This window comes from Manis javanica, chromosome 16, assembly GCF_040802235.1.
Source record: "Manis javanica isolate MJ-LG chromosome 16, MJ_LKY, whole genome shotgun sequence".
In the NCBI taxonomy this organism is placed as follows: domain Eukaryota; kingdom Metazoa; phylum Chordata; class Mammalia; order Pholidota; family Manidae; genus Manis; species Manis javanica.
Window position 1 is genome coordinate 44004585 of NC_133171.1, and position 26951 is coordinate 44031535.

General features: G+C 35.1%; 1 protein-coding gene across 3 annotated transcripts in view; it reads left to right on the forward strand.

The window, feature by feature from the left end:
• The window catches only part of SUPT3H (SPT3 homolog, SAGA and STAGA complex component), a 478840-nt gene that overhangs the window by 252318 nt on the left and 199571 nt on the right, over window positions 1-26951 (forward strand). For all 3 annotated transcript variants that reach the window (XM_037016080.2, XM_037015978.2, XM_037016049.2), the window contains one exon: window positions 10702-10786. In XM_037016080.2, the coding sequence (XP_036871975.1) occupies window positions 10702-10786 (85 nt within the window). The remainder of the gene's footprint in view (window positions 1-10701; window positions 10787-26951) is intronic.

Consider the following 26951-nt stretch of genomic DNA (forward strand, 5'->3'; position numbering starts at 1 on the left):
GTGTTGAATAAGGAGTGTAACTTCACCTCCTGAATAGTCTTGCCTATTTCTTATTTTCATTGTGCACCTGAAAGGAAATTGCAGGGTTAGCTGACCTCGTGCTTACTGATGTATTTGATCCTGGAACTGAATAAAACCAATCTTGGGTAAGAAAATAGCATATAGTAGCTCTGCCACTATCATTAAGTGGAGTACAGCAGGATTGCTCTAGAGTCACTACTTGTTGTGACCATAATTATCAGAGTTACAGTCTTTCTTAAATGGAAGCTCATGTGTTATAGCAACAGAGCTACTGCAGGTGTCCATGGGAGGGATAACCTTTTCCAGAAAGTTTCCTGAAAGACCATTAGTGGAAGCTGATCTAGCTGTGCTAGTGATGTTATAAGCATCTAGGCAGTATGGAAAGGAATTGATTATCAGACACTGTTGATTGGGGTTAGACCCAGGACAAGTCAGTCAAATCAGACAAATAATTCACTATAAGGTAAGTCTTTAACAGAAAAAAAAATTGTATATAAGTATCAATTACTTGCATTTCGTCTTTAAATGACTTAAAAATATATACATTGCAGGGGAAAAAGGAAGTGACAGTGACTGTGGCTAGGTACAGTGGTTTTCATTTCCATTTTACAGAAACCACTAGGACAATATATAGCTTTCTCAGTGTGGGAAAAAAAATTGGTAAAAATAATATGTGAAAAACTGTAGAATTAAAGCTGAAGTACTAACAACCCTGAAAATTAAAATAGTACAGTTATCAAATCCCATCCTACATGTGTGTTTTCAGCTTGTTTTGGATACTTTACATGTTTATAGTAATGAACAGTATGAAAGTTTTAACTTTCTCATAGAAGATTGAGGTAAAATTTGATAATTTATACTATTAATATAAGAAGTATTTTTAAAATATTTTTTAGTAGAGATGTGCATTGAATTTTTTGTTTTATCTTTGAGTCAATTGTTTCACTTTAATAACTGTACTTTTTCCATAGTGAGATTCAAAGTAACTGGAAATAATAATGGAAGGGAAAGTTTATTCAGGCAGTTGAAAGAAATACTGAACCACAGCAATGAAAATAGCAGATTTTTGCTATCGCTGAGTTAACTGTCTGATGTGAGCTTTGTATTTTGTTTCTATTCTGTTGGGTTTTTTGTGTGTTTATGCTTGCCTCAGTAACTCTCCATCTTAATTACTGTAGTTTTACAATAAGTTGCAGGAAATATTGTTCTTGTATTTCAAAAGTGTCCTGACTTTTCTTGGCTCTTGGCTCTTTCCTATAAAGTTTAGAACCAATTTATAATTCTTTTTAATTGCAGTTCTGCCTTTGTGTGCTTCCTCCTCCAGCTTTATTAAGATATAATTGTTATATTGTGTAATTTTGAGCGATACAGCATATTAGTTTAATACACTTATTTATTGAAAACTGGTTACCACCTAGCTAACACCTCCATCACATTGCATAATTACCACTGTGGTGAGAAATTTAAGATTTACTCAATAACTTTCAAGTATATAATACAGTATTATTGACCATAATCACTATGCTATGCATTGCATCCTCAGAACTTACTCATAACTGGAAGTCTGTACCCTTTAAGCACTTTTCCCCCACTTCCCCCACTGCCAGCCCTGGTAAACACCACTCTGCTGCCTGTTTTTATGACTTCATTCTTCCTTCGTTGTGATGATGATATTTGTAGTTTAATCTTATAGTTTAAAAACTTGCTAATAACCTCTTTATTAATTCAAATAATCTGTCTCCTGATTATTTTTGGTTTTCTGTGTAGATACTCAGATTATATGTGAATAAGAACTTTTCCAATGCATATGTAGTTTAAATACTTTCTTAATGTTCTGGATATAATCTTAAATATTACAGGTTTTCCCCACTTTCTAAAGCTAGAGTTTTTTTGTAAGCCAAAATTTCATATAGCAAAGAAGCAATTACCATTAATTTACATGGAAAATAATTTGATTTGTACCAGACCCAAAAAATAATCTCTCTTAGGCTTTTCTGGTACCTTAGGACACATCTTGCTAATGGATGCACAAAATAAATTAGGGTAAAGCACAGGTGCTTACAGATGCAATTCAAAGCTGTGGTGGCTCAATGTTGAGATTGCGGAGTGTCGTTCCCAGGGAAGGAGCTTGATGGTGCCACTCCTGCTGCTTGGGGTGCACGCTGCCTCTGCGATGCCTCACTACAAACCAGACGCTGAATACGACTTTCACTGTCAACTTTTTTGTAAATGCAAAATCCTCTTGGGATTTCTTTTGGTTAGCAAAAACAGGTACTAACATAGGTCTTTCATAAAAATGAAACGGCATAATGTGAACTTTGGAAAATTGGAATACCTGTATATTGACTAGAAATGGCAATACTAAGAATCCTTATATGAGTTTGAATTTCAAAGGATGTAAAAGCTTGTACATATGTTGATTCCCATATGATTTTTGGTAGATTATCTTTACCAGATTAAAGACAGTCCCTTTTAGTTCGTTTGCTAAAATTTGTTTGTAACAAATTTTATTCAGTGATTTTCATGTTTCTATTGAAATGATCATACAGTTCTTCTCTTTTCATATTGTAAGTAATCAATTATACTAACAGATACATGTTTTGCTCTTGCTTTCTGGGTGTATTAGGGTTCTCCAGAGAAACAGAACCAATAGGGTGAGTGAGTGAGTGAGTGAGTGAGTGAGTGAGTGAGTGAGTGAGTGTGTGTGTGTGTGTGTGTGTGTGTTGTGTGTCAAGCCGAAAACCCAGGAGTTTCTGGTGGTGTAGTTCTAGTCCAAGTCCATATACCAAGGAGCAGGAAAGCTGATGATTTAAGTTCTAGTCTGAGTCCAAAGATCTGAAATCCAGGAGAGCCAATGGTGTAAGTTCCAATCCCATTTGAAGGCCTGAGAATTTCAGGGTCTAGTTTTAAGATGGTAATGTTGGAGGCTCCTAAACTTACCTCTTTCTATGGACACACTGAATTTACAGCTTTATACAGAAAAATTCCCTTTGAATGAAATCCAGAATATAGCTGAGTGAGTCTTACATATCAGGCAAATGACAAAAAACAAAACAACTACAAAAAACACTTAGAAATAGGCAGGAAAGGCTGAGACAAACTATCTGTAAACCCTACCATGGCCCAGCAACATATAATCAGGAAAGAACTCACACCTCCCAGCTTCTCTTTAAGGAGTAAAAGGTTTGAACTTAACATCCAGTGCCTGAGATTTTAAGACTTCTACCTGAGGGATGTGCTCCCAGAACACCTAACTCTGAAAGCGAATGAAGCTTTGTCCACTAGAACCACAGACTTTAGCAAACACACAGTCCTTAACGTGCTTGTAAGGGTTCATCTTGGCTAGTCCCCCAGTGCTCAGCTCAGTGGTAGCAGACAAAATTTCCTGTCTCCCAGTCTTTTCCTGACAGAGGCTTATTTGCGTATCTTAAAGATTGCAGCCTGCAGCCAAGAATATATGGGTAATTAATTATTTGACAAGGGAGAAAAGACAGTCTCTTCAAAAAATAGTGCTGGGAAAACGGGATATCCACGTGTAAAAGAATTCTGAAGCTTGATCCCTGTCTTACATCACTCACAAAAATTAACTCCAACTGAATTAAAGACTTATATTTAAGACCTGAAATCATGACACTCCTGGAAGAAAACAGGAAAAGCTCCTTGGCGTAGGTTGTGGTAATGATTTCTTGGAAACTACACCTAAAGGCAACAAAATTAATAAACAAATGGACTACATCAAACTAAAAAGCTTCTGCAGAGCAAAAAGCAATCCATCGATGGAATAAAAAACAACCTACAGAATGGGAAAAAATATTTGCAAATCATATATTTGATAAGGGGTTAATATCCAAAATATATAAAGAATTCATACAAGTTAATAGTAAAAAAGCAAATAATCCAGTTAAAAAGTGGGCAAAGACCTGAATAGACATTTTCCCAAAGAAGATTATGAATGGCCAACAGGTACATGGAAAGATGCTCAGCATTACTAATCCTTATGGAAATGCAGATCAAAACCACAATGAGATATCTCTTCGTGTCTGGTAATGGCTATCATCAAAAAGACAAGATAAGTTGGCATGGATGTGGAGAAAAGGGAAAATTTTTTGCATTGTTGGAGGGATTGTAAATTGTATAGCCACTGTGGAAAATAGTATGGAGAGTCCTCAAAAATTTTAAAGTAGAATTACCATATGATCCAGTAATCCCACTTCTGGAGCTACATCTGAAGGAATAAAAACACTAACTCAAAAAGATACCTGAGCCCCCATGTTCATAGCAGCATTATTTATAATAGCCAAGATAAGGAAATAACCTTAGTGTCTATCAGTGAATGAATAAGAAGTCATTATGTGCATTGTGTGTGTATATATAGTGGATATTATTCAGTCATACAAAAAAACAAGGAAATCCTATCATTTGCAACAATATGGACAGACCTTGACAACATTATGCTAAGTGAAATAAGTCAGAGAAAGACAAATACTATATAATCTCATGTCTATGTGGAACCCAAAAAACAAAAACAAACAAAACACCAAATTCATAGGAAAAGAGATCAGGTTTATATTTACCAGAGGTAGGGAGTAAGGGGAGGGGGAATCGGAGGAAAGTGGTCAAAAGTACAAACTTCCAGTTATAAGACAAATAAGTACCAAGGTTGTGATGTACAACATGGTGGCTATGGTTAACACTGCTGTGTGATATATAGGAAAGTTCTCAAGAAAGTGGATCCTAAGAGTTTTCATCACAAGGACTTTTTTCTTTTATTGTATGTACATGAGATGATAGATGTTACCTAACCTCTTGCAACGATCATTTCCAAGCATATGTAAATCAAACCTTCATGATGTATACCTTAAACTTATACAGTGATTTATGTCAGTTATTTTTCAGTAAAACTAGAAGGAAAAAGGAAGCTGCATCCTGAAAGAAGGTCAGACTTCTAATATAGCACATCTCTCCAAGATCTCCCTCTGCCCCGCTCCAGGTTGCTAGTATTCCCATGAAAGGAGCTTGTGTATATGTCTGGTGATCCAACATTTGCAAATAATGACCATAAGACACACCCTTTGGTTCCCTGACTCCAGTAGCCAGTGGGGCTTGCATCCCCGGGTCCCAGGAACTGCACCAAAGAAACAGTTTTTAATTGGCTTCTTTGGGCTCAGTTCTGAGGCAGCAGTAATGAATGCCCACCCATCTCCCAGTCTTTCCCTGAAAGAGTTCTATTTGCATGTCTTACCTTAAAGATTAACGCTGATGGACAGTGACTGTAATGGGGTATGTGGTGGGGACTTGATAATGGAGGGAATCTAGTAACCACAGTGTTGCTCATGTGATTGTATGTTTGATACCAAATTTTAAAAAATAACTAATAGTTTTAAAAAAGTTAAAGACTAAGGTCAGGCTTCTAATTTAGCATGCATCTAAGGGTTTACTATGAACCTCACCACAGACTGAGGGGCATGTGGATGCTGTCCTCACTGCCTCTGGCCAGCTCCAGGTCACTAGTGTGTCACTGGGAAGAGCTTGTGCACACATTTGCTGACCTGGCTTTTGTCGCTGTCAGCCAGGGGATGAACCCCTGGTCACCTGGGCCTAGTAGCCAACATGGCTTGAGTTCCAAGTTCCACAGGATTGTAGCAAAGAAACAATTCTTACCCAACTATCCCCCCAGGGCTCTGCACAGAGGGAATAGAAATGCCCATCTCATAGTCTTTCCCTGAAAAAAGCCTGTTTGTATACCTTAAGAGATACTGCTTGAGGGTCTGGCTTCATCTTGGTGCTAAGATCTTCTCCTCTGGGACACTGACATGTCTTGGCACACCCCCAACCACTTGGAGTTTCTAAGAACAAAGAAGGTGGCTTGGACAATCACAGAGTTTTGAGAGACGGCCAAGAGCTGGTGCTGAATGATAATGTTCATCTCCTACGCAAACCACTTCCTCAAGAGGGAACAAGTGGCTATTTTATCTGATGCTCAGAAATCAACACAAAATCAGGGAAAATGGGGTAACAGAGGAATATATTCCAAATCTACAAGATACAACTCAAGAAATTGAGGTAAGTGATTTACCTGATGAAGAGTTCAAAATGATTGTCATAAAGATATGCTCACCAAGGTCAGGAGAACAATGCATGAACAAAGCAAGAATTGCAACAAAGAGATACAAAATATTTAAAAAGTACTGAACAGAAAATACAGACCTGAAAAATACAATAAATGAACTGAAAATTTTAATAGAGGGATTCTATATCAGAATAGATCAAATGAAAGAAAGGGCTAGTGAACTCAAAAATGGAACAGGGGACTTCATTAGGTCACAAGGGCAGAAAGAAAAAAGAATGAAAAATAGTGAGAATAGCTTAATGGACTTAGACAATGAGACAACATCAAGCAGATCAATATTTGCACTTTTGGGGTCCCAGAGAAAGAGAGTAGGAAAGGGATAGGAAGCTTATTTGAAGAAATAATGGCTGAAAACTTCCCTAACTTGGGGGAAGAAACAGATATCTACATCCAGTATGTCCATAGAGTTCCAAATATGTTGAATCTGAAGAGACCAACACCAAGACATTTTACAATTAAATCATAAAGATTACAAAGAAAAATTTTAAATTTTCTTTAGAAGAATTTTCAAGAAGAAAATCTTAAAAGCATCAGGAGAAAAACAACTTACTATGTATAGGGGAAGCCTTATAAAATTAATAACAGATTTTTCAACAGGAAACAGTTTCTGCAGGCCAGAAAGGAATGAAGAGTTTTCCAGATAAGAAAAAGCTCAAGGAGTTCATAACCACTAGAGTGGCCTCATAAAATTGTTAAAGGGCCTTTTGTAAACTAAAATGAAAGGATGCTAATTAGTAACAGGAAAATGTATGAAAGCACAAATCCCACTGGTTAAACTCAAAAGAATATGCAAATGTTTTAGTGGCACTGTAACTGTCTTCAAAAGGCCATTCCACCATTCTATCAAACCAGCTACTTCAAGATGATGTGGGAACATGTTAAGACAAGTGAATTTCATGGGCATAGGCCCAGTGCAGCATATCTTCTGTCGTGAAGTAAATTTCTTGATTTGAAGCAATGTTGTGTGAAATATGATAGTGGACAGGCATTCTGTGAATCTATAAATGGTAGTTCTGGCAGAAGCATTGAATTCAGGGATGGCAAATCCATATCCAAAGTGTCTATTACAGTAAGAACAATACACTTCCACTTCTACGATGGACATAGTTTAATGTGATCAATCTGTTACCAGGTAGCTGGGTAATCACCCTGGAGAATAGTGTCATATTGTGGACTCAGTGTTAATCTTTGATGATGACAGGTGGACACTCAGGAGTGGCTTGTAACAGTGTCAAACTTTGTGAGTGGAAGTCCATGTGGCTAAGCCCTGATATCCTCCATCCCTCCCACCATGGCCGCTTTGTTTATGAACCCATTGAGCTGATTGGGGTGACGATGGGAAAAAAGTGATGGTATCCCCTTGATTATTAAAATTTCCTTTGCTGAAGTCACCCATGAGCATTCACATGGACACAGATATCTTCTTTTTTTGCCCATTCAGAGGTCTGTCCACCTATCCCTTACTCAAATTTCCTTCTTATCAATTTTTCAATCACATTTCTTCCATATCCCTTACCAATTCAGTCAACCATTGGCCGTAGCCCATGAATGAACTGTTGTGTAATTGCACAGATTACCATTTCTCCTTCCAAGTAAAGTGAACAACTGGGTGCATTGTTAAATATTCTGCCCACGGGGAGTGTTTCCCTTCACCACTCATTAAGGGGTGTTCCAGAAGACTATATAATGCCGTAGCTGTTCACTTTTGGGTGGTACCTACCTATCATGTAGAACCAAATGTAAACCCGGCAAAGTCTTTTCTTCTATTAAATAATCACAGGGAGGTCCCCATGAGGCCATAGGTACAGGGTTTAAGTGCCCCCTTATTCTACCTCTTGTTCTATTCAGGCCTTGTGTTTTATTTATGTTTTGTTTTCTGTTTATGTACATGAGTAAACAATGTGTAGTGTTCCTTTCTTTTGTAGTCTATTTCTAGTTTTTATATCAGAGTTAAACTACCCTATTAAGGAAGCCATCTCCTATTCTAAGAGTTTTGTAAGATTAGAATATCTGTTATTTACATGTTTGGTAGAACATTACAGATGAGATAAGGTTGTTTGGGTTTTTTGTTTTTTACTGCTGATTCAGTTTCTTTAAAATGTATACAACTATTTTCAGGTCTTCTATTTCTTGAGTCAGTTTAGTCTTTTTTTATTTTTCTAGAAATTTATCCATTTTACCACAGTATCATTTTTGGCATAATGTAGATCATTTACTCTTTTATTATCCATGCTGCATTATGAGTAATATCCTCAAATTGCTGTCCTTGTCCTGAAGACCAATTATTTTCTTAGCTGAATCTAATCTGCTCTTAAATAGGGTTTTTTTTCCTGTTTTAATTGTAAAGTATACACACAAAATTTACAATTTTTACTGTTTTTAAATGTACATTTATCTGACAATGTATTCAGTGTTGTGCAACCATTTTCACTATCCATTTTCCAGACGTTTTCATCATCCAGACAAAAATTCTTTACACATTAAGCAAAAACTCTCCAATCCCCTGGTAGTTTGTATTTTCTCTGTCTCTATAAGTTTGCCCCCAAATTCCAGATACTTCATATAGGTGGCATAAAACATCTGTCTTCTGTATTTGGATGATTTTACTTAAAATAGTGTTCTCAAAATTTACTCATGTAGAACTTCTTTCCTTTTTATGACTGTGTAATATTTCATATAGCTATATACCACATTTATTTTTCCATTTGTTGATTGACACTTTGGTTGTTTCTACCTAAGCTAACTATCAATAATATACCTGTGAACATTGGAGCACAGATATATTTGAATCCCTGTCTTCAGTTCTTTTGGATTTATACTTAGGAGTGGAATTGCTGGGTCATATGCTGAATATATGTTAAACATTTTCAGCAACAGCCCAGTTATTTTGCACAGTGGCTGCACCATTTTGCATTGCCACCAGCGATGTACATTTCTAATTTCTGTACATCCTAGCCAATAATGATTATCTTCCATTTTGCTGATAATAGCCATGCTTGTGGGTATCAAGTGGTATCTGTGTATTTTTTATTTGTATTTCCTAATGACCTGATATTGAGCATTTTTTCATTTGCTGTTGGTCATTTGTGTATCTTCACTGGAAAAATAGCTATTCAGGTCAATTGCTCATTTTAAAATTGGATTGTTTCTTTGTTGTGTTGAATGGTTTTTTTTAATATATTCTGTTTTAAGATATTTTTTTCTCATTCTGTGAATTGTCTTTTCCCTCTCTTAATAGTCTCTTTTGATGTGTAAAAGTTTTTAATTTTGATGAAGTGCAGCTTACTTATTTTGTCTTTTGTTGCCTCTGTTCTTGTAATACTTAAGAAATCCTTGCAAATCTAAGGTCATGAAGAATTCCCCCTTCTGTTTTATTCTAAGAGTTTTTATAGTTTTAGCTCTTTAGGTCTTTGATCTATTTTCAGTTAATTTTTATGTAAAGTGTGAGGTAAAAGTCCAGTTTCATTCTTTTGCACCATTTTTGTTTCTCTGCACCAATTATTGAAAAGGCTGTCCTTTACAAATTGAGTGTTCTTGCCACCTTATTGAAAATGAATTGTCCATGTATGTAAGGGTTTATTTCTGGACTCTATTCTATGCCATTTGTGTATTTGTCTATCATCATGCCAGTACCACATATTTTCTTCTACTACCAATGGCCTTGGGTGAGATAGGCCAAGTGCCTTCTGTGGAGTTAGGTATATTGCTACTTCACACACTAAATGCATCACTATTTGGGTGTTGAATTTCTCAACTTCATGTTAGGTTCCTCAAACTGACCACCTACCTTGCATGAGGTCCCAGCATTCTTTCCTTTACCTTGAATACTGTGCTAGTTGAAATCCAGGCTATAGGCTACTGTGAATAAGCAGATGCCTTCAGAATAAATTTTGGTTCCAGGGCTCTCTTATCCTATGGAACTGTATTTTCTCATCTTATCTGACGTCTCTTTTGTCCCCACAATTGTTGGTTAGAATATGCTTTAAATATAAGTCATACGTATATTATTGTACATTTTCAAATGTTTTTTACCAGGAAAGGATTGTCTGCACATATATTCAACCATATAAAAGTTGAGAAGATTTTTAAAATCAGTTTTGTAATTCAGTATTGATAATCTTGTATGTAATTGGAAATGATGACTTAAAGCATTTACATAAGTTTTTCGTAGCAACTGCCATTTTAATGACATTATGTGCTTTTATAATTTTCTATATGATTATTGTGTTACTATATTGGTAATTTAGATATGGTAACATGACTTCCTAGGTGCCAGTTTTATGAAGTGGTTGTTAATATTTTGCATTTTGAGATAGAATGTTCTTAAAAAAAGACTACACAAATCAAGAAATAACATAGTTAACACGCACATTTCTCAGAAGTTGCAGTTTGTGTAGGAGAGATGCAATTATTTTTTCATAGAAAACTGTACATTTTTGGTTTTTGAGAGAACAAGTTGCATTTTCTTAAACATTACTATAATGAATTTTTCTTCTTTGCCTTCCTTAGTTTTGCAGTCTTTAATACTTGCATGCTTCATTTTTTTTCAGGTTTTCTTTAGGTGATGCGAGGAGGCCTCTTCATGAAACAGCAGTTTTGGTAGAAGATGTGGTGCACACTCAGTTAATTAATCTGGTAAGAGCATATATAATCTTATTTGGCATCTCCTCTGCATTCTGCTTATATTGGCATTATACCACCATACTTTTTTTTTAAAGATTATATTTACATTTGGAATTATTTTTTGTCAACCTTATTGAGGTATCCTGTGCATAGAACAAAATTTCAATAGTTTAAGTGCATAATTCAATGAGTTTTGACAACTGAATATTGTCATTGACTATCAGCACAATCATGATGTAGAATATTTCCATCATCCAAAGAAGTTCCCTTGTGCCTCGGTGTAGTCATTTCTTCCCACCCCTTGATCCCTGGTAACACTGGGGTGTTTTTCTATCACTACATTAGTATAGTTTTTGCCAATCTCTTTTAAAAACTTTTTATTTTGAATTTTAGATGTATAGAAAAATTGCATGAATAGTACAGAGAACTCCCAGATACCCTTCAGCTTCCTCTGTTAGTATCTTACATAACTACTACAATTAGCAAAACCAGGAAATGACATTGGCACAATACTGTTTAATAAAATTAACCAACCTTATTTCAGTGTCATCAGTTTTCTCTTTAATGCCCCTATTCTGTTCCAGGAGTCAATCCAGAATAACACATTTTAGTTATTATGCCTTTGTAGTCTTCTCCTATCTACTATAATTCATCAATTTTTCCTAGTCTGTCTTGACCTTGGCACTTTTTGAAAAGTAATAGTCATTTACTTTGTGTTTGTGGAATGTTCTTCTTTTTCAATTTATCTGATGTTTTCTTAAGATTAGAACATGACTATGCATTTTTGGCAAGAATACCAGAGAAGTGATGGGTTCTTCTCAGTGCATCATCTCAACAAATTCATGTTGTTGATATCTTATTTGTGATCTTAATCTTGATGATGTGAACTAAGGTGGTATATACTTAATTTTTCCACTAATGATATTACTGATTTTTTTCATTTTGTTGTTGATAAATATCTTGAGAGAGATATTTTGTGACTATGCAAATGTTTCTTATTCTGAGAATTTTTGTCATTAATTTTAATTTTCATCAGTGAATCTTGTCTGAGATAGTTATTACTATGGTATTTGCCTGACAGTGGTTTTCTATTTCCTTCTTTTCTATATTTAAATTGCAATTATTATGAAAGGAATAGCTATCATTTATCACCATTTATTTATTCAATTTTTAATAGATAAATTATTTTTAAATGTTATTCTTAGGATCATCATGCAGTAATATCATTACTTACTATTATTGTTCAAGTTGTTCCAGTGTTGGCCATTAGTAACATTTTCATGTCCTTTCTCCATTTTTCTATCAGGTTTTTGATTCTATGTCCCATAAATATTATAGATACCAATCCTTGTTTGTGGTATATGATACAAATATATTCTTCCAGTGTGTCAGTTATCTTTTAACTTTGTTTTCACAGGGTTTAGGGGTATAAAGTGTTTTTATTTTGACATAGTCAAATGCATTGATCTTTTATTGCCTTTGGATTTTGAATCATAGTTAGAAAAACTTTCCTTATACTGAGTTTAAAGAGTTCATCTTTCCTAGTACTTGTACATTTTTAACAGTTAGATTCTTAATTGATTTGTAATTTATTCTTACTGTTGTGTGAGATATGGTTCTAATTTTATCTTTTTCCAAATGATACCCAGTTATACCATCACTGTTTCTTAAAAAGTCTGTACTTTCCCTAATGATCTGAGATGCCTCCTTTAGCATATGCTAACTTAGTATATGTGTTGGATCTATTTCTGATTTTATATTCTGTAGCAATGTTTTATTTTTCTGTGCATCTGCTAATACTACCTTTTTAATATAGGTTTTTGTGGTATATATTAAAGACTGTTACCGCAGATTCCTCTTGCAACTTTTCTTTCTCAGTGTATTCCTGACTTTCTTGTATGTTTATTTTTTCATATGAATGTTACTATTAAATTTTCTAGCTCCATAAAATAGCATGTTGGTGTTTTATTGAGATTGCATGAATTTACAAATTAAAAAGAACTGCATCTTAAGAATGTTGAATCCTTTTTTCAAGACTACTTTTGTGTCTTTTATGAGTGTTTCAACATTTTTCTTTTTAGGCTTCACATATTTCTTGTTAGATTTATCCCTCAGTATTTAATCTTTGTTGCTATTGCAAATGGGCTTTCTCTATATTTACATAATGGCTGAAAATTCTGACATTTACCAAAATGTATAGAGGATAAACCCAAAGAATACATGTTTGAACTGTTGAATACTAAAGACATAATATAAATCTTAAAGCACCCAGATTTTTACCATAGGGCAGGGGAACAATGATTTGAGACAGGAGAATTTTCATTAGAAAACATGGAGACAAGGAGGAAATGGGAGAACAGTTTTAAAATACTAGATACAGGATTTTCAGTTGGCAACTATTTTTCTCTGGCTCCATGTTCACATGGCCTTCTGTCCTTTGTCTCTGTGTCTCCATGTGTTCACTCCTTTTATAAAAACATCAGATATTTTCTATTTAGTGCTATTGTTATCATATATATTAAATCTGTAGGTTGTATTGTCTTCATGTGTAGTGTTGTAGTTTTTCCTTTAAAGAGTCATATGTCTTTTAAAGGAATAAAGAAATGAAAGTATATATATTTAGTATTTTTACATTTACCCACGTTTACTATTTTTCATGCTCATCATCCTTTCTTATAGATCCAAGTTGCCATTTAAATAATTTCCTTCAGCCTGAAGAACTCTTAACATTTTTTTTTGATATCATTAATGTCCAATTACTTGAACAACATTATGGTTACTAGACTCCCCCTATTATGAAGTCCCCCCCACATGCCCCATTACAGTCACTGTCCATCAGTGTAGTAAGAAGCTGTAGAATCATTACTTGTCTTCTCTGTATATACTGCCTTCCCCATGTCCCCACCACCCTACATTTTGTGTGCTAATCGTGATGCCCTGAGAACTCTAACATTTTTTGTAGTACATGTGTGCAAATGATGAATTACCTTAAGTTAATTTCATCGGAAATAACATTTTTCACCTTCATTCTTGAAATATATCTTTTCTGTATTTGAAACTCTAGTTGATAACCTTTTCCTTTTAGCTATTCAAATGCACCACTCCAGTATTTAAGGAAATACATTAATTTCTGATGACAAGTCATCTATCATTTATTCCCCTATATATTAACATGCCTTTCTCTGTCTGATTTCAAGATTTTTCTCCGTCTCATTGGTTCTCAGCAGTTTGATGTGTCTAGGACTGATTTTCTTCATGATTATCTTGCTTGCAAGTTCATTGATCTTGTTGTATATGTAAACAAATGTTTTCTGCCAGTTTGCAGAAGTCTTCACTCAGTATTTTTTTCCTGTCTTTCATTCTGGGATTACAATTGTATGTGTGTTGGACACTTTGATATCTGAGGGCCTCAAATTTTCCTTCAAACGGTTTTTCCCTCTGTTTTGTTGTTGTGTTTAGCTTTTTAGTTTCTATTGCTTTATCTTTTAATTTTCCTCTCTGTTCAATAATCTTTAATCACCTATTTAATCAATCTAGTATATTTTTCATTTTAGTCCTTGTATATTTATTATACTATTTGAAAATGTATCTTGTTGGCATATTTGAAAATACACCTTTTTGGATTATGGCTACACATTTTTGTATTCTTCCATTTTAAATATAAAAGTTGGAACATTATTTTATGATGTGTGTTAGAGTACTATAGATAATAAATAGCTTATGTCTTCACTGATAATGAAAAACCTCTTCATTATAATGTATGTTTACCTCTCCTTTATGTGTGTCATTTGGGTAATAGTTTTTATATCTGTTTGTAAGATTGGCCTTGTCCAGATCTCACTAAACATAGAGTGAGAGATCTTGCTAGAAGAAGGCCTTGCTTTTTCTTTTTTGCCATATTGAGGCATATATCAGAGCAAGTTCTTCAGATGAAAGGAAGGTAACAAATGGTTTTAAAGAGTTAGTCTTTTCTTACCATTGAATATTATGCAGCCATTACAAATTAATTATGTGTGTGTTCATGCTCTATTTTGTAATTCTCTATCCATATACCTTTTAAGATCAGTTTTTTCCTTTCTCTTTTTCCATGTTTCTTGACATATAATTGACATGATATTTTCTAAGTTTAAGGTATATAATGAGATGATCTGCTATATGTTTTCACTGCAAAATGATTACCACAATAAGTTTAGTTAACATATCCATTACCTCATATATTTAACCGTTTTTTCTGTGTGTAATGAGAATATTTAACATCTACAGTCTTAGCAACTTTCAAGAATACAATACAGGATTATTAAGTATATTCACCATGCCGTACACTAGGTTCTCAGAACTGAATCATGATATAATTGGAATACTGTATCTTCAAATAACATATTTTTCCTTCCTTCCCATCCCTCAAACCCTGGTAATCACCAGTCTGCTGTTTCTCCAAGTTCATCTTTTTTTGGCTTCTGCATTCAGTGGGATCATGCAGTGTATTTCTTTCTCTTTCTGCCTTATTTCATTTAGCATGCTCTCAAGGTTTATACATGTTGTTGTGAATGGCACTTTCATGTGTATTTTACTTGATTGCCATTAAATCTTACTGAAGAAAAAAGAGAGGATATTATTTTTTCCAATTTGAATGGCAAAATGTAGAGAGAAGACTTGCCCCCCAAAGTCACAGCTTATTAAGTTCTGGTGTTGGAACCAGGACTGAGGCCTCCTGATCTCTGTCTGTGTAATTTGGTGGGGTGGAGGTGGGGTATTTCTATTTTTGCTAGAGTTGTATGATATCCCTGTTGTGTATTTTGGATATTGACCAATTATGAGATACATGGTTTGAAAATATTTTCTCCCTTTCCATAGGTTACCTTTTCTTTTTGTTGATTATTACTTTTGCTATTCAACAGCTTTTTGGTTTGATGTGGTCTTGGTTATTTATTTTTGCTTTTATTTCTTATGTTTTTAGTGTCATGTCCAAAAAACTACTGCCAAAACCAATATCAAGGAGTTTTTCCTTTTGTTTTTTTCTAGGAGTTTTACAGTTTTAGGTCTTACATTTATGTTTTTTATCCATTTTGAGTTAGTTTTTGTGAATGGTATAAGACAGGGGTCCAATTTCATTCTTTTGCATGTAAATACCCAGTTTTGTCAGCACCAGTGAAGAGACTGTCTTGTCCCCTTTGAGTATTGGCTCCCTTGTGAAATAATAGTTGACTGTATATACATGGATATATTTCTGGGAATATGATTCTGTTCCACTGGTCTGCATGTCTGCTTTTAGTGCCAGTGCCTTACTGTTTGTAGTATAGCTTGTAATCAGGAAGTGTGATACTTCCAGCTTTGTTTTTCTTTCTCAAGATTGTTTTGGCTATTCAGGGTCTTTTGTGGTTCTGTTTGAAAAACTTTTTAGAATTATCTTTTATATTTCTGTGGAAAATGCCATTGGGATTTTTTATAGGGATTACATTGAATCTATAGATACCTTTTGGTATATGGGCATTTTAACAATATTAGTTCTTTGTTCCATGAACATGGGATATCTTTCTATTTTTATGTGTATCTTCAGTTTCTTACATCAATATCTTATACTTTTCAGTATAGTGATATTTCACATCAGTTAAATTTATTCCTATATATATTTTATTCTTTTTGGTGCTTTTGTAAATGTTATATTTTATTTCTCTTTCAGATAGTTCATTGCTAGTGTATAGAAATGCATCTGATTTTTGTATATAGATTTTATATACTGCAACTTTACTAAATTTGTTTATAGTTCTAACTTTTTTTGTGGAGCATTTAGGGTATATATATATATATATATGTATACACATACACACACACGTATGTACACACATATATATAAAATCATGTGTAATACATATATAAAATATAAACATTTTTGTATTTCTCATTTTGATTCAAATACTTTTTGTTTATTTGTTTTTCTTGCCCTGTTTTCTCGGGAATACTTCCAGTACAATATTGAATAAAAGTGGTGAGAATGGGCACACTTGTCTTGTTCCTGATCTTAGAGGAAAAGCTTTCAGTCTTTCACTGTTGAAGATGATATTAGCTATTGGTTTGTCATATGTGGCATTTACTATGTTGATTATTTTCCTTATGTACATAACTTTTTGAGAGCTCATCATGAAAGTGTGTTGAATTTTGTGAAATGCTTTTTCTACATCTGTTATGGGGAATCATATGATTTTTATTCTGAAGTCTATGTGGTAAGCACACTTATTCTTTTCATATATTAAACCATCCTTGCATTCCAGGGATAAATTCCACTTGATCATAGTGTTTGATCCTTTTAACAATGCTGCTGAATTTGGTTTCCTAATATTTTCTTAAGAATTTTTGAATCTGTATCTATCAGTTCTATTGGCATGTGGTTTTCTTGACTCATAGTGTCTTCATCTGACTTTGTTATCAATGTAATGCTGGTCTCATAAAATGAATTTGAGAGTGTTCTTTGTTCTTCATTTTTTTTGAATAATTAATTCTTCTTTAAATGGTTGAATTTACCAATGAAACTGTCTGATTCTGGACTTGTCTTTGTTGGAAGGCTTTTGATTACCTTTTGAACTTCTTAGTCATCATTGATCTGTTCAGATTTTCTGTTTCCTCATTCAGTGGTGGTATGTTAAATATTTCTAGGAATTTATCCATATCATCTAGGTTATCTGATTTTTTAATATAACTATTCATAGTAGCCTCTTATGATCCTTTGTGTTTATGAGGAGTCAGTTGCAGTGTCTCCCACTTTTTTTATAACATATATAAATATATGTTTATATATTTTTATATATGTTTATAACATATATAAATATATGTTATCTACTTGAGTTCTCTCTTTTTTCTTGGTTAGTTTTGCTACAGATTTGTCAATTTGTTTATATAAGTTTCATTGATTTTTTTTCTATTGTGTATCTAGTCTCTCCTTTACTCCTGCTCTAATCTGTATTACTTCCTTCCTTCTGCTATATTTGGGGTTTTTTTTTTTAATGCCTTGTGACATAGTTATGTTGTTTATTTGAGATCTTTTTTCTTCAGGTAAGCATTCAGGCCTATAAACTTCCCTCTGGACTGGTTTTGTTGCATCCCAAAAACTTTGGTATATTGTGATTTTGTTTTTGTCTGAAGGTACTTTCTGTCTTCCTTTTTTATTTCTTTTTTGACTCACTGGATATTCAGGAGAAGACTATTTAATTTCATATATTTAAAATTTTGCATTTTCTTCCTCTTACTGATTTCCTGTTCCATACCATTGGGTTCAGAAGAAATATTTGATATTATTTCAGTCTGCAGACAGGAGTGTTTTCTGCCATGTTCCTGTGCCAGCAGGACTACTTGCACACTGCAGCTGGTAAGGGCTGGACCCCAGTTACAGGGCCCTTTCAGAATCTACAGGACTGAGTTTGGTGGTCTTACCTCCAGTGACTTCTGGACCATGGCCAAGACAGATGGAGCCAGTATGCAGGCTTCTTAAGGGTCCACAGTGGACTGAGTTCTGTGTCCCTCTTACCCCAAGGCACAGGTTGGCAGACATTATTTTCTGACACTCCTGGTGTTTGGGGCTGCTGACTTTACCATGGCCAAATGGGGCTGTAGTGTAGTCTTCACTGGTACAGAATTTCTGAGTCTGTAGCTAGCACCATGTTCAGTGAATCAGCTCAGTGTGGGCCTACGTTTCAAAACAGTTCAGCAGTTAACTTGCTCTTCTTTCCCCAACCAAAACCCTTAATACCTTAATCTAAACCTTAAAGAAAAAGAAAAATGTGGAAGCTCTGTTCCATTACCAATATCCCTTGGCTCTTCTTGATATCTACTCTAAACTCTTTCACATAAATGACCAGGCATATAAATGATATTTACTCAGTCTATGGTAATTCTTCAATTATACAAATACTTTAAATCATGAAGGGAATCTATAAAATTCTGGATTCTCCTCAAGGATAGAGTTAACTTCAGTTGTCAGGTTGGCTAAAAATTATTTACAGTCCATTGAAACTTCAGACTCTTCATCCATACTCTTAACAAGAGATTCCTTTTCAGGATGGCTTAGGTGGGGCTAAAGTATCTGTATTTTTAATAAGCACCCAAGATCTTTATAATCTAAGTAGTCCATGCATGAGACTTGAGAAACTGATTTAGACTCATGATTTGTAACTAGATATGGGTGATAAAATTGCCCGTGTTTTTACAAAAGCAAAAACATGAGCTGAACTTTCAGAGAACTTTTAGGTGGATGAGGTGAGACTACTTGAAGCTGCTAAGTAACAATGCATAGTTTGACTCCAGCTTAATGAATCAGTTGTTTGCTCTATACCTTACTACATCTCAATGTTTTTCTCCTTTGAAACAGACCTCCTTAAGAGGACATAAGATTGTTTCAATAATGCTAGCATTATTCAAAGTATACATGTGTTTGTTTACCCTTTTGGTAGGTCTTGATCATTAAAGTCAAAAATAAAATCATTGAGAAACAAGTCTGATAAATACAGTGGTTGATTATACTTGTATTATATCATCTGTCTCAGTGTAGTAGGCAGTAGTTCTCAACTTGGGGTTCACATCAGAGCCATCTGCTGGGCTTAAAAAAAAAAACAAAAAACAAAAATGCACACCTACCAGACCCTGTTGCATATCAGCTCTGTCAAAAGTTCTGGGAATGAATACCCCCAAAAAAACATTCCAGCTCACTATGATAAGGAGCTCTATGTATGAGCCACTGTATTTTAAAGTATTTGTATATGATTTGCCCTCCCTCACTGAGCTTCTTAAAAATGCGTATTCCTAGGCATATGCTTCTTCCTGCTAAAAAATGTGTAGTGAAATTCAAATGGAGTAATACAGAAGTTGTATTAAAAAAAGTGATTGGAATAGTTTATGTGAATAACACACATATATTCACATAATGCCATTTTCTTCATTTTAGAGATGAGAAATAATAGCAATTATGGACATATGTGCAATTTTAATCATTGGGCTTATACTTAAACATAATAATATAGCAATCAGAAGAATTATTCACTTAATCCAGTGTTTAATCTCTGTGAATCAAATATCCACCTCAAAATATTAACACCGTCTCCCAAGAGGCAGTGCTTCTTTTAGTCAGGAATTTTCGAAATTCATCTTTGATCTGTTCATATTCCTAGCATTTCACCCTGTGCTAAATAGTAAGTCCCACAAAGTTGATACCAGATGTAAGTTGTATTGTCCCTTTTGCCCTAAAGCATTTCTTTTAAATGTTGATTTGCATGCTGTCCTTGGCCACTCAGAATTTGTTTTCTCCTTTCTTCTGTTGACTATTTCTAGTTATTCTGTCTTGATATACAGATACCAGGACTGAATACAGTGCCTTAAAGCAGGAAGGCTGTGTGTTCAAAAAGGCGTATGTGGTATACTTTGATTCTTCTTTTAAATGTCTTTCTTGCTCAATCAGTTGACACAAATTTTTGTTAAACATCAGCTGTGTACCTAGCCCTAATAGTGGTGGGCACTTTTTGATCATTTTTTCAGCAGCTACATATTGTTTTATTTGGAAATACAGTTTAAGACTAGAAATAGACTAAATTTGGAGTTTTCCCTTAAATCTTTTGTCTTCTGTTTCTTACCCCTGATTCTTGCTCTATATCTTAGCCAGGCCTACCCTCCATTCTAAGTGATTTCAACTAATTCTTGCTATTTCATTTACTAAGTTATGACTGACTTAGTTACCAGTTAACTCTTCTTCATTGGAGTTCTGCATGAAGATTATAGAATATCTTAATTAATGAAAATATATAGTTTAAAATCTATATAAAGCTTTAGATTTTATTAAAGAACAAGTTAGAATACTAAAATCATAGAATTTTAAAATTAAATTATACTTCAAAAATTATATAAGTTATATAAGTTTGGACCAAATAAAATTGCCATTTTTAAAGATCATGAGTAGTTGAATATTAGCAATTTTATGTGACTCAGTGCAATAAAAATTAGAAATTGTCACTAGAGAGAGTGTTCAAAAGTGTTAATTTCTTCATTGTGTAAAGTGATAATGCCCATATTTACTTTTTATAGTGATTATAGAGGGCCATAAAAAGTAGATACAATGTATATAAAGAATTTAGTGAAGTTCCTGGACCATAATATCCTTTCTCTAAGTTTATAGTAACACTAATAGTAAATGGTTACTCTTGTGATTAACCCTGATAATAGGGCCACTTCATGGCTTGATTTAGATTAGAAATGAAAAACCCATGGAAATGCTCTTTCATCTATACCAGAGAAATGTAAATCTTTTTCATATCCTAAGTTTCCTTCTCCCTCAACTCCCCAAATTGAACTATATCTCCAATTTGAAAAAAGTTGAGATTTGTGCCAATTAGAAATTGTGTGATGGAGTTACTATTATAATGCTATCAATAATATCCTTTCAAATTTAAAAACTGTCATGACAAGTAGTGACTATAACATCTTACTACACTGATGGACAGTGACTACAATGCGGTGTGGGGAGAGGGCTTGATAATATGGGTGAATGTTGTAACCACAATGTTGCTCATGTGAAACCTTCATAAAATTGTTTATCAATGATACCTTAATAAAAAAATAAAATAAAAACTGCCATGATTTCTGATGTTTATTTAACTACTTTCATTTTTCTATTGGTTCAGAGTTAAATATCAAAAGACTATTTTATGCATAGAATATAATTACCTCCCATTCAAAAATCATTTTGGCTTTTTACTATATGAATCTGCCAAGCAACTAGTAAACTCTTCAATCTGTTGTACTGTTTTCACATCAGAACCAGTTTCTCAGGGTCATTCTATTTAATTTTGGAAATTAATAGCAAATTTGAATGAATAACAAGTGCTTAAGTCTTCCATGTGGATTAACATACAATGGGTCATCCACACACACATTCCCCCACCAATCCTACTTCTTACTTCTAATGGTTTTTAATTTGGCTGTTATTCTCCCTGATAGAAGAAGCTCACGCAAGGCACTGCTCATTACTCATCACCACTTCTGTGAGGCTGTCACTTAGGCCACCTCGTAATGGTTTATGAGTATGCTCCGTGTGTAGAACTTCAGGTATATAAGGGCTATCAAAATAGGACAAACATATAATTTGTGATTGCATAAAATAAAGGAAGTCGAGGTACCGTAGGGACCTAATAAATCACAGAATGGAAACAGTCTTCTAGCTAACTAAACATTTAGACTTTGTACTAAGTCAAAGCATGTATATGTAACTCAGCAAACCAGAACATATTCACGTTTACATGAATGGGATAAAGAAGTTCACAGATAACATCTGGGAAAGAAATTCTTGGCCTAATTTGTCTGTTCCTACTGTGGAGTAAATTAAGGAATGAATATTTAGCATAAGCAAACTGAAAACACACTTGCTTTTTGGAAAATACAGACACATACACATACAGAGTGGTTCAAAATAAAGAATGTTGTATGTCATGAGAAAGTTATTACTTTATTTTTACTTAAAGCTTATGAATGTACTGTGCAAAATTTACTGATTGTTTTAGACAGAACTTATTTCTGATTGCTCTTAATGTTTTCTGTTAGTTTGATTTTTTATTGTATTATTAAAACTTCATGCCTCGAAATACTTTTCTATCTCTTTTTAAAAATTAATAAGCTTGTATTGCAGTCACAGATATTTAGTTTTTAATCTACATCACAAAATGATCATATTCAAGTAGAATACCTCTAGCTAGATTCTCCTACTAATTGTTCTGGGTAGTTTACTACAGGCATAACCTATAGGACCAACTAGTAAAGAATTTCCAGTCCTTTCCCCACTTTTAGCTTGTCTTTTTTTCTAGCTGCAATATATTCCAGTCATAGTCAATTAACTCTTCAAGGTAGCAGAATCTCAGAATATAAACAATTTGCAGCTTCCAGTGTTATAAGTAGTGCCTCATATTTTTTGTTTTCATAGCATAGGTATGAAACTGTATCTTCCCACCTTCCCACTTATGTCAAGCCTTTTCCTTTACAGTTCTTCATTTTTTTCTTTCTGCTGGTCTCCTAGGGTCTTATTACCTGACTTAAACAAGCTTTACTAGCTACTTGGATCCTGTGCTAAGCTTGGATTTCTGACTTGTGCTGAAAGTTTCAGTTCTAGCTGAACCTTCTAGACATAAAGCCTAATGCGTAGTTTCCAAGCATTTCACATTTACCAAAGAGATGCAGACCTTTCATAAAATTTCAACTCTCCAGATAGAATTGCATCATTTAATTAAAATAGAAGTTGGTGCCAACTGGAAATTGTGTGGCTGAATTGGTATTACAATCCTTGACAATAACCATTTTGAGTGAAGCTCAAAAACTGTTTTGTGGTGGCTCTATAGCTGTTTTCACTTCTCTTAACTCAAAGTTAAATATCAGAAAAATCTGTTTTATGCAAAGAATGTAATTATCTACCATTCCATTAAAGAATCATATTGGATTTTTACTATATGAGTATGTCATGCAACAGTAAGCCATTCAATATGTTGAATTGTATTTACATATGAGTCGATATTCAGAATTATTCTAATACAGACATATTAGAGTTCCAGACCACAGCAATAAAGCACGTATCACAATAAAGTGTGTCAAATGAATTTTTTAGTTTCCCAGTTCATATAAAAGTTATGTTTACTGTAGGCTATTATACTATAATGTAGTCTATTAAGTGCACAATAGTATTATGTCTAAAACAATGTATATACTTTAATTAAAAAATAATTTAATGTTAAAAAATGCTAATCATCATCTGAGTTTTCTGTGAATTGTACTCTTTTTGCCGGTGGAGGGTCTTGCCACCATGTTGATGGCTTCTGAAGGCTGGCATGTGGCAACTTCTTAAAATAAAATGACTGTGAGGTTTGCTACATTGATTCACTCTCCCTTTCACAAATGGTTTCTCTGTAGTATTTGATGCTGTTTGATAGCACTTTTTTTTTTTAGGGGTCTTTTTTTAATTTTTTAATTTTATTTTTAATTAATTAATTTTATTGTCATTAATCTACAATTACATGAAAAATATTATGTTTACTAGGGTCCCCCCTTCACCAAATCCCCCCCGACAAACCCCATTACAGTCACTGTCCATCAGCCTAGTAAGATGCTGTAGAATCACTACTTCTCTGTGTTGCACAGCCCTCCCCTTGCCTCCCCCCACATCATACATGCCAATCGTAATGCCCCCTTTCTTTTTCCCCACCCTTATCCCTCCCTTCCCTCCCTCTCTCCCTAGTCCCTTTCCCTTTGGTAACTTGTCCATTCTTAGGTTCTATGATTCTGCTGCTGTTTTGGCCCTTCAGTCTTTCTTTGTTCCTATAGTCTTTGAGTTTGAGGTGAGTCTCTTGTAGGCAGCATAGAGATGGGTCTTGCTTTTTTATCCATTCTATTATTCTGTGTCTTTTTATTGGTGCATTCAGTCCATTTACATTTAGGGTGATTGTTGAAAGATATGTACTTATTGCCATTGCAGGCTTTAGATTCGTGGTTGCCAAAGGTTCAAGGTTAGCTTCTTTAGTATCTTACTGTCTAACTTAACTCGCTTATTGAGCTATTTTAAACACTGTCTGGTCATTCTTTATTTTTCTCCCTTCTTATTGCTCCTCCTCTGTTCTTTATATGTTGGTTGTTTAATTCTGTGCTCTTTTCTGCTTTCTTTAACTGCTTTTGTGGGTAGTTGATTTTATTTTTTGCCTTTAGTTAGTATTTAGTTGGTCTGCTTTCTCTGCTGTGATTTTATTTTCTCTGGTGACATCTATTTAGTCTTAGGAGTGCTCCCGTCTAGAACAGTCCCTCTAAAATACCCTGTAGAGGTGGTTTGTGGGAGGCAAAGTCCCTCAGCTTTTGCTTGTCTGGGAATTGTTTAATCCCTCCTTCATATTTAAATGATAGACATGCTGGATACAGTGTTCTTGGTTCAAGGCCCTTCTCTTTCATTGCATTAAATATATCATGCCATTCTCTTCTGGCCTGTAAGGTTTCTGTTGAGAAGTCTAATGCTAGCCTGATGGGTTTTCCTTTGTAGGTGACCTTTTTCCTCTCTCTAGCTGCCTTTAAAACTCTGTCCTTGTCCTTGATCTTTGCCATTTTAATTATTATGTGTCTTGGTGTTGTCCTCCTTGGGGCCTTTCTGTTGGAGTTCTGTACACTTCCATGGTCTGATCGATTATTTCCTCCCCCAATTTGGGGAAGTTTTCAGCAATTATTTCTTCAAATACACTTTCTATCCCTTTCTCTCTCTCTTCTTCTTCTGGTACCCCTATAATACGGATATTGTTCCTTTTGGATTGGTCACACAGATCTCTTAATATTGTTTCATTCCTGGAGATCCTTTTCTCTCTCTCTGCATTAGCTTCTATGTGTTCCTGTTCTCTGGTTTCTATTCCTTCAATGGCCTCTTGCATCTTATCCATTCTGTTTATAAATCCTTTCAGAGATTGTTTCATTTCTGTAATCTCTTTCTGGACATCATCCCTTAGCTCTTGCATATTTCTCTGCAGCTCCATCATCATGGTTATGAGCTTCATTTTTAATTCTTTTTCAGGAAGACTGGTTAGGTCTATCTCCTCAGGGTTTGCCTCTGTGATCTTGGTCTGTATCAATTTCTTCTGCCTTTTCATGGTGATAGATATATTTGTGGGGAGCTGGTGCATGTGTTGGGTAAGAGAAAGTCCCTTCTTGCCAGTTTGTGGCCTTCCTCTCCTGGGAGAACAGCGGCCTCTAGCCAGCTTGTGCTGGGCAGCTGCGTGCAGACGGGGCTTCTGATCTTGCCTGGCCACTATGGAGTTTAGCGCTGCAGTTGCTGTGGTCATGGCCTGCCTCAGGCTGCTTCTCCAATATGGTGGAGCCACGTTGGAGGGGGAACGGGCAGGAGGCTGTTTATCGTGGTGAGAGGCCTCCACGCTGCGCTGCAGGGGTTTGGGTGCCCAGAGTTCCCCATGATTCCCAGCTGCTGGGCTAAGTGTCCCAGGGCGCTTCCGTCCAGCAATGGGGTCCCTGTCCCTTTAAGACTTTCAAAAAGCACTCACTTTTCTTTGCCCCGGGTGTGCTGCCTGCAGGGACCCGCTCACAGGTCTTACTGTCCTGTTTCCCTAGTTTCCAGTACCCCACGCACACACTGTGTGTCTGTGCTCCAGTACGGATAGCTAGGGCTGGGTGTTTAGCAGTCCTGGGCTCCCTCTCCCTCCCCGCTCCGACTCCTCTCCTCCCGCTGGGAGCTGGGGTGAGGGGCGCTTGGGTCCCGCCAGGCCGCAGCTTCTGTCTTACCCCCTTCGCGAGACGCTGGGTTCTCTTAGGTGTGGATGTAGCCTGGCTGTTGTCCTGTGTCTTCTGGTCTGTCTTTTAGGGAGAGTTGTATTTGTTTGTATTTTCAAAAATATATATGGTTTTGGGAGGAGAGTTCCACTGCTCTACTCACACTGCCATCTTGGTTCGCCCATCTATTTGATAGCATTTTAACCACAGTAAAACTTCTTCCAAAATTAGAGTCAGTCCTCTCAAACCCTGCCACTGCTCTACCAACTGAAAGGTGACGTGATATTCTAAATCCTTTGTTGTCATACAACACTCTTCATAGCACCTTCATCAGGAGTAGAGTACATCTCAGGAAACCATTTTCTTTGCTCATCCCTAAGAAGCAACTCCTCATCCATTCAAGTTTGATCGAGAAATTGCAGCAATTCAGTCACACCTTCAGGCTCCACTTCTTATTCTAGATTCTGGTTCTCTTGCTGTTTCCTCCACATCTGCGGTTCTTTCGTCCATGGAAGTCTTAAACCCCTCAAAGTCATCAATGAGGGTTGGAATCAACTTATTCCAAATTCCTGTTAATGTTGTTATTTAATATCTAACCATGAATTATGAATATTCTTAATGGCTTCTAGATTGGTGAATCCTTTCCAGTGGATTTTCACTTTATTTTATCCATATCCATCAGAGGATCTGCCATACTATGTATGACAGCTATAACTTTATGAAATGTATTTCTTAGATAAAAAGATATGAAAGTTGAAATGACACGTTGACCTGTGGGCTGCAGAATGGATGTTGTATTAACAGGCATGAAAATGACATGAATCTCAGTGTATATCTCCAACAGAGCTCTTGAGTGACCAGGTACATTGTTAATGAGCAGTAATATTTTGAAAGCGATCTTTTATTC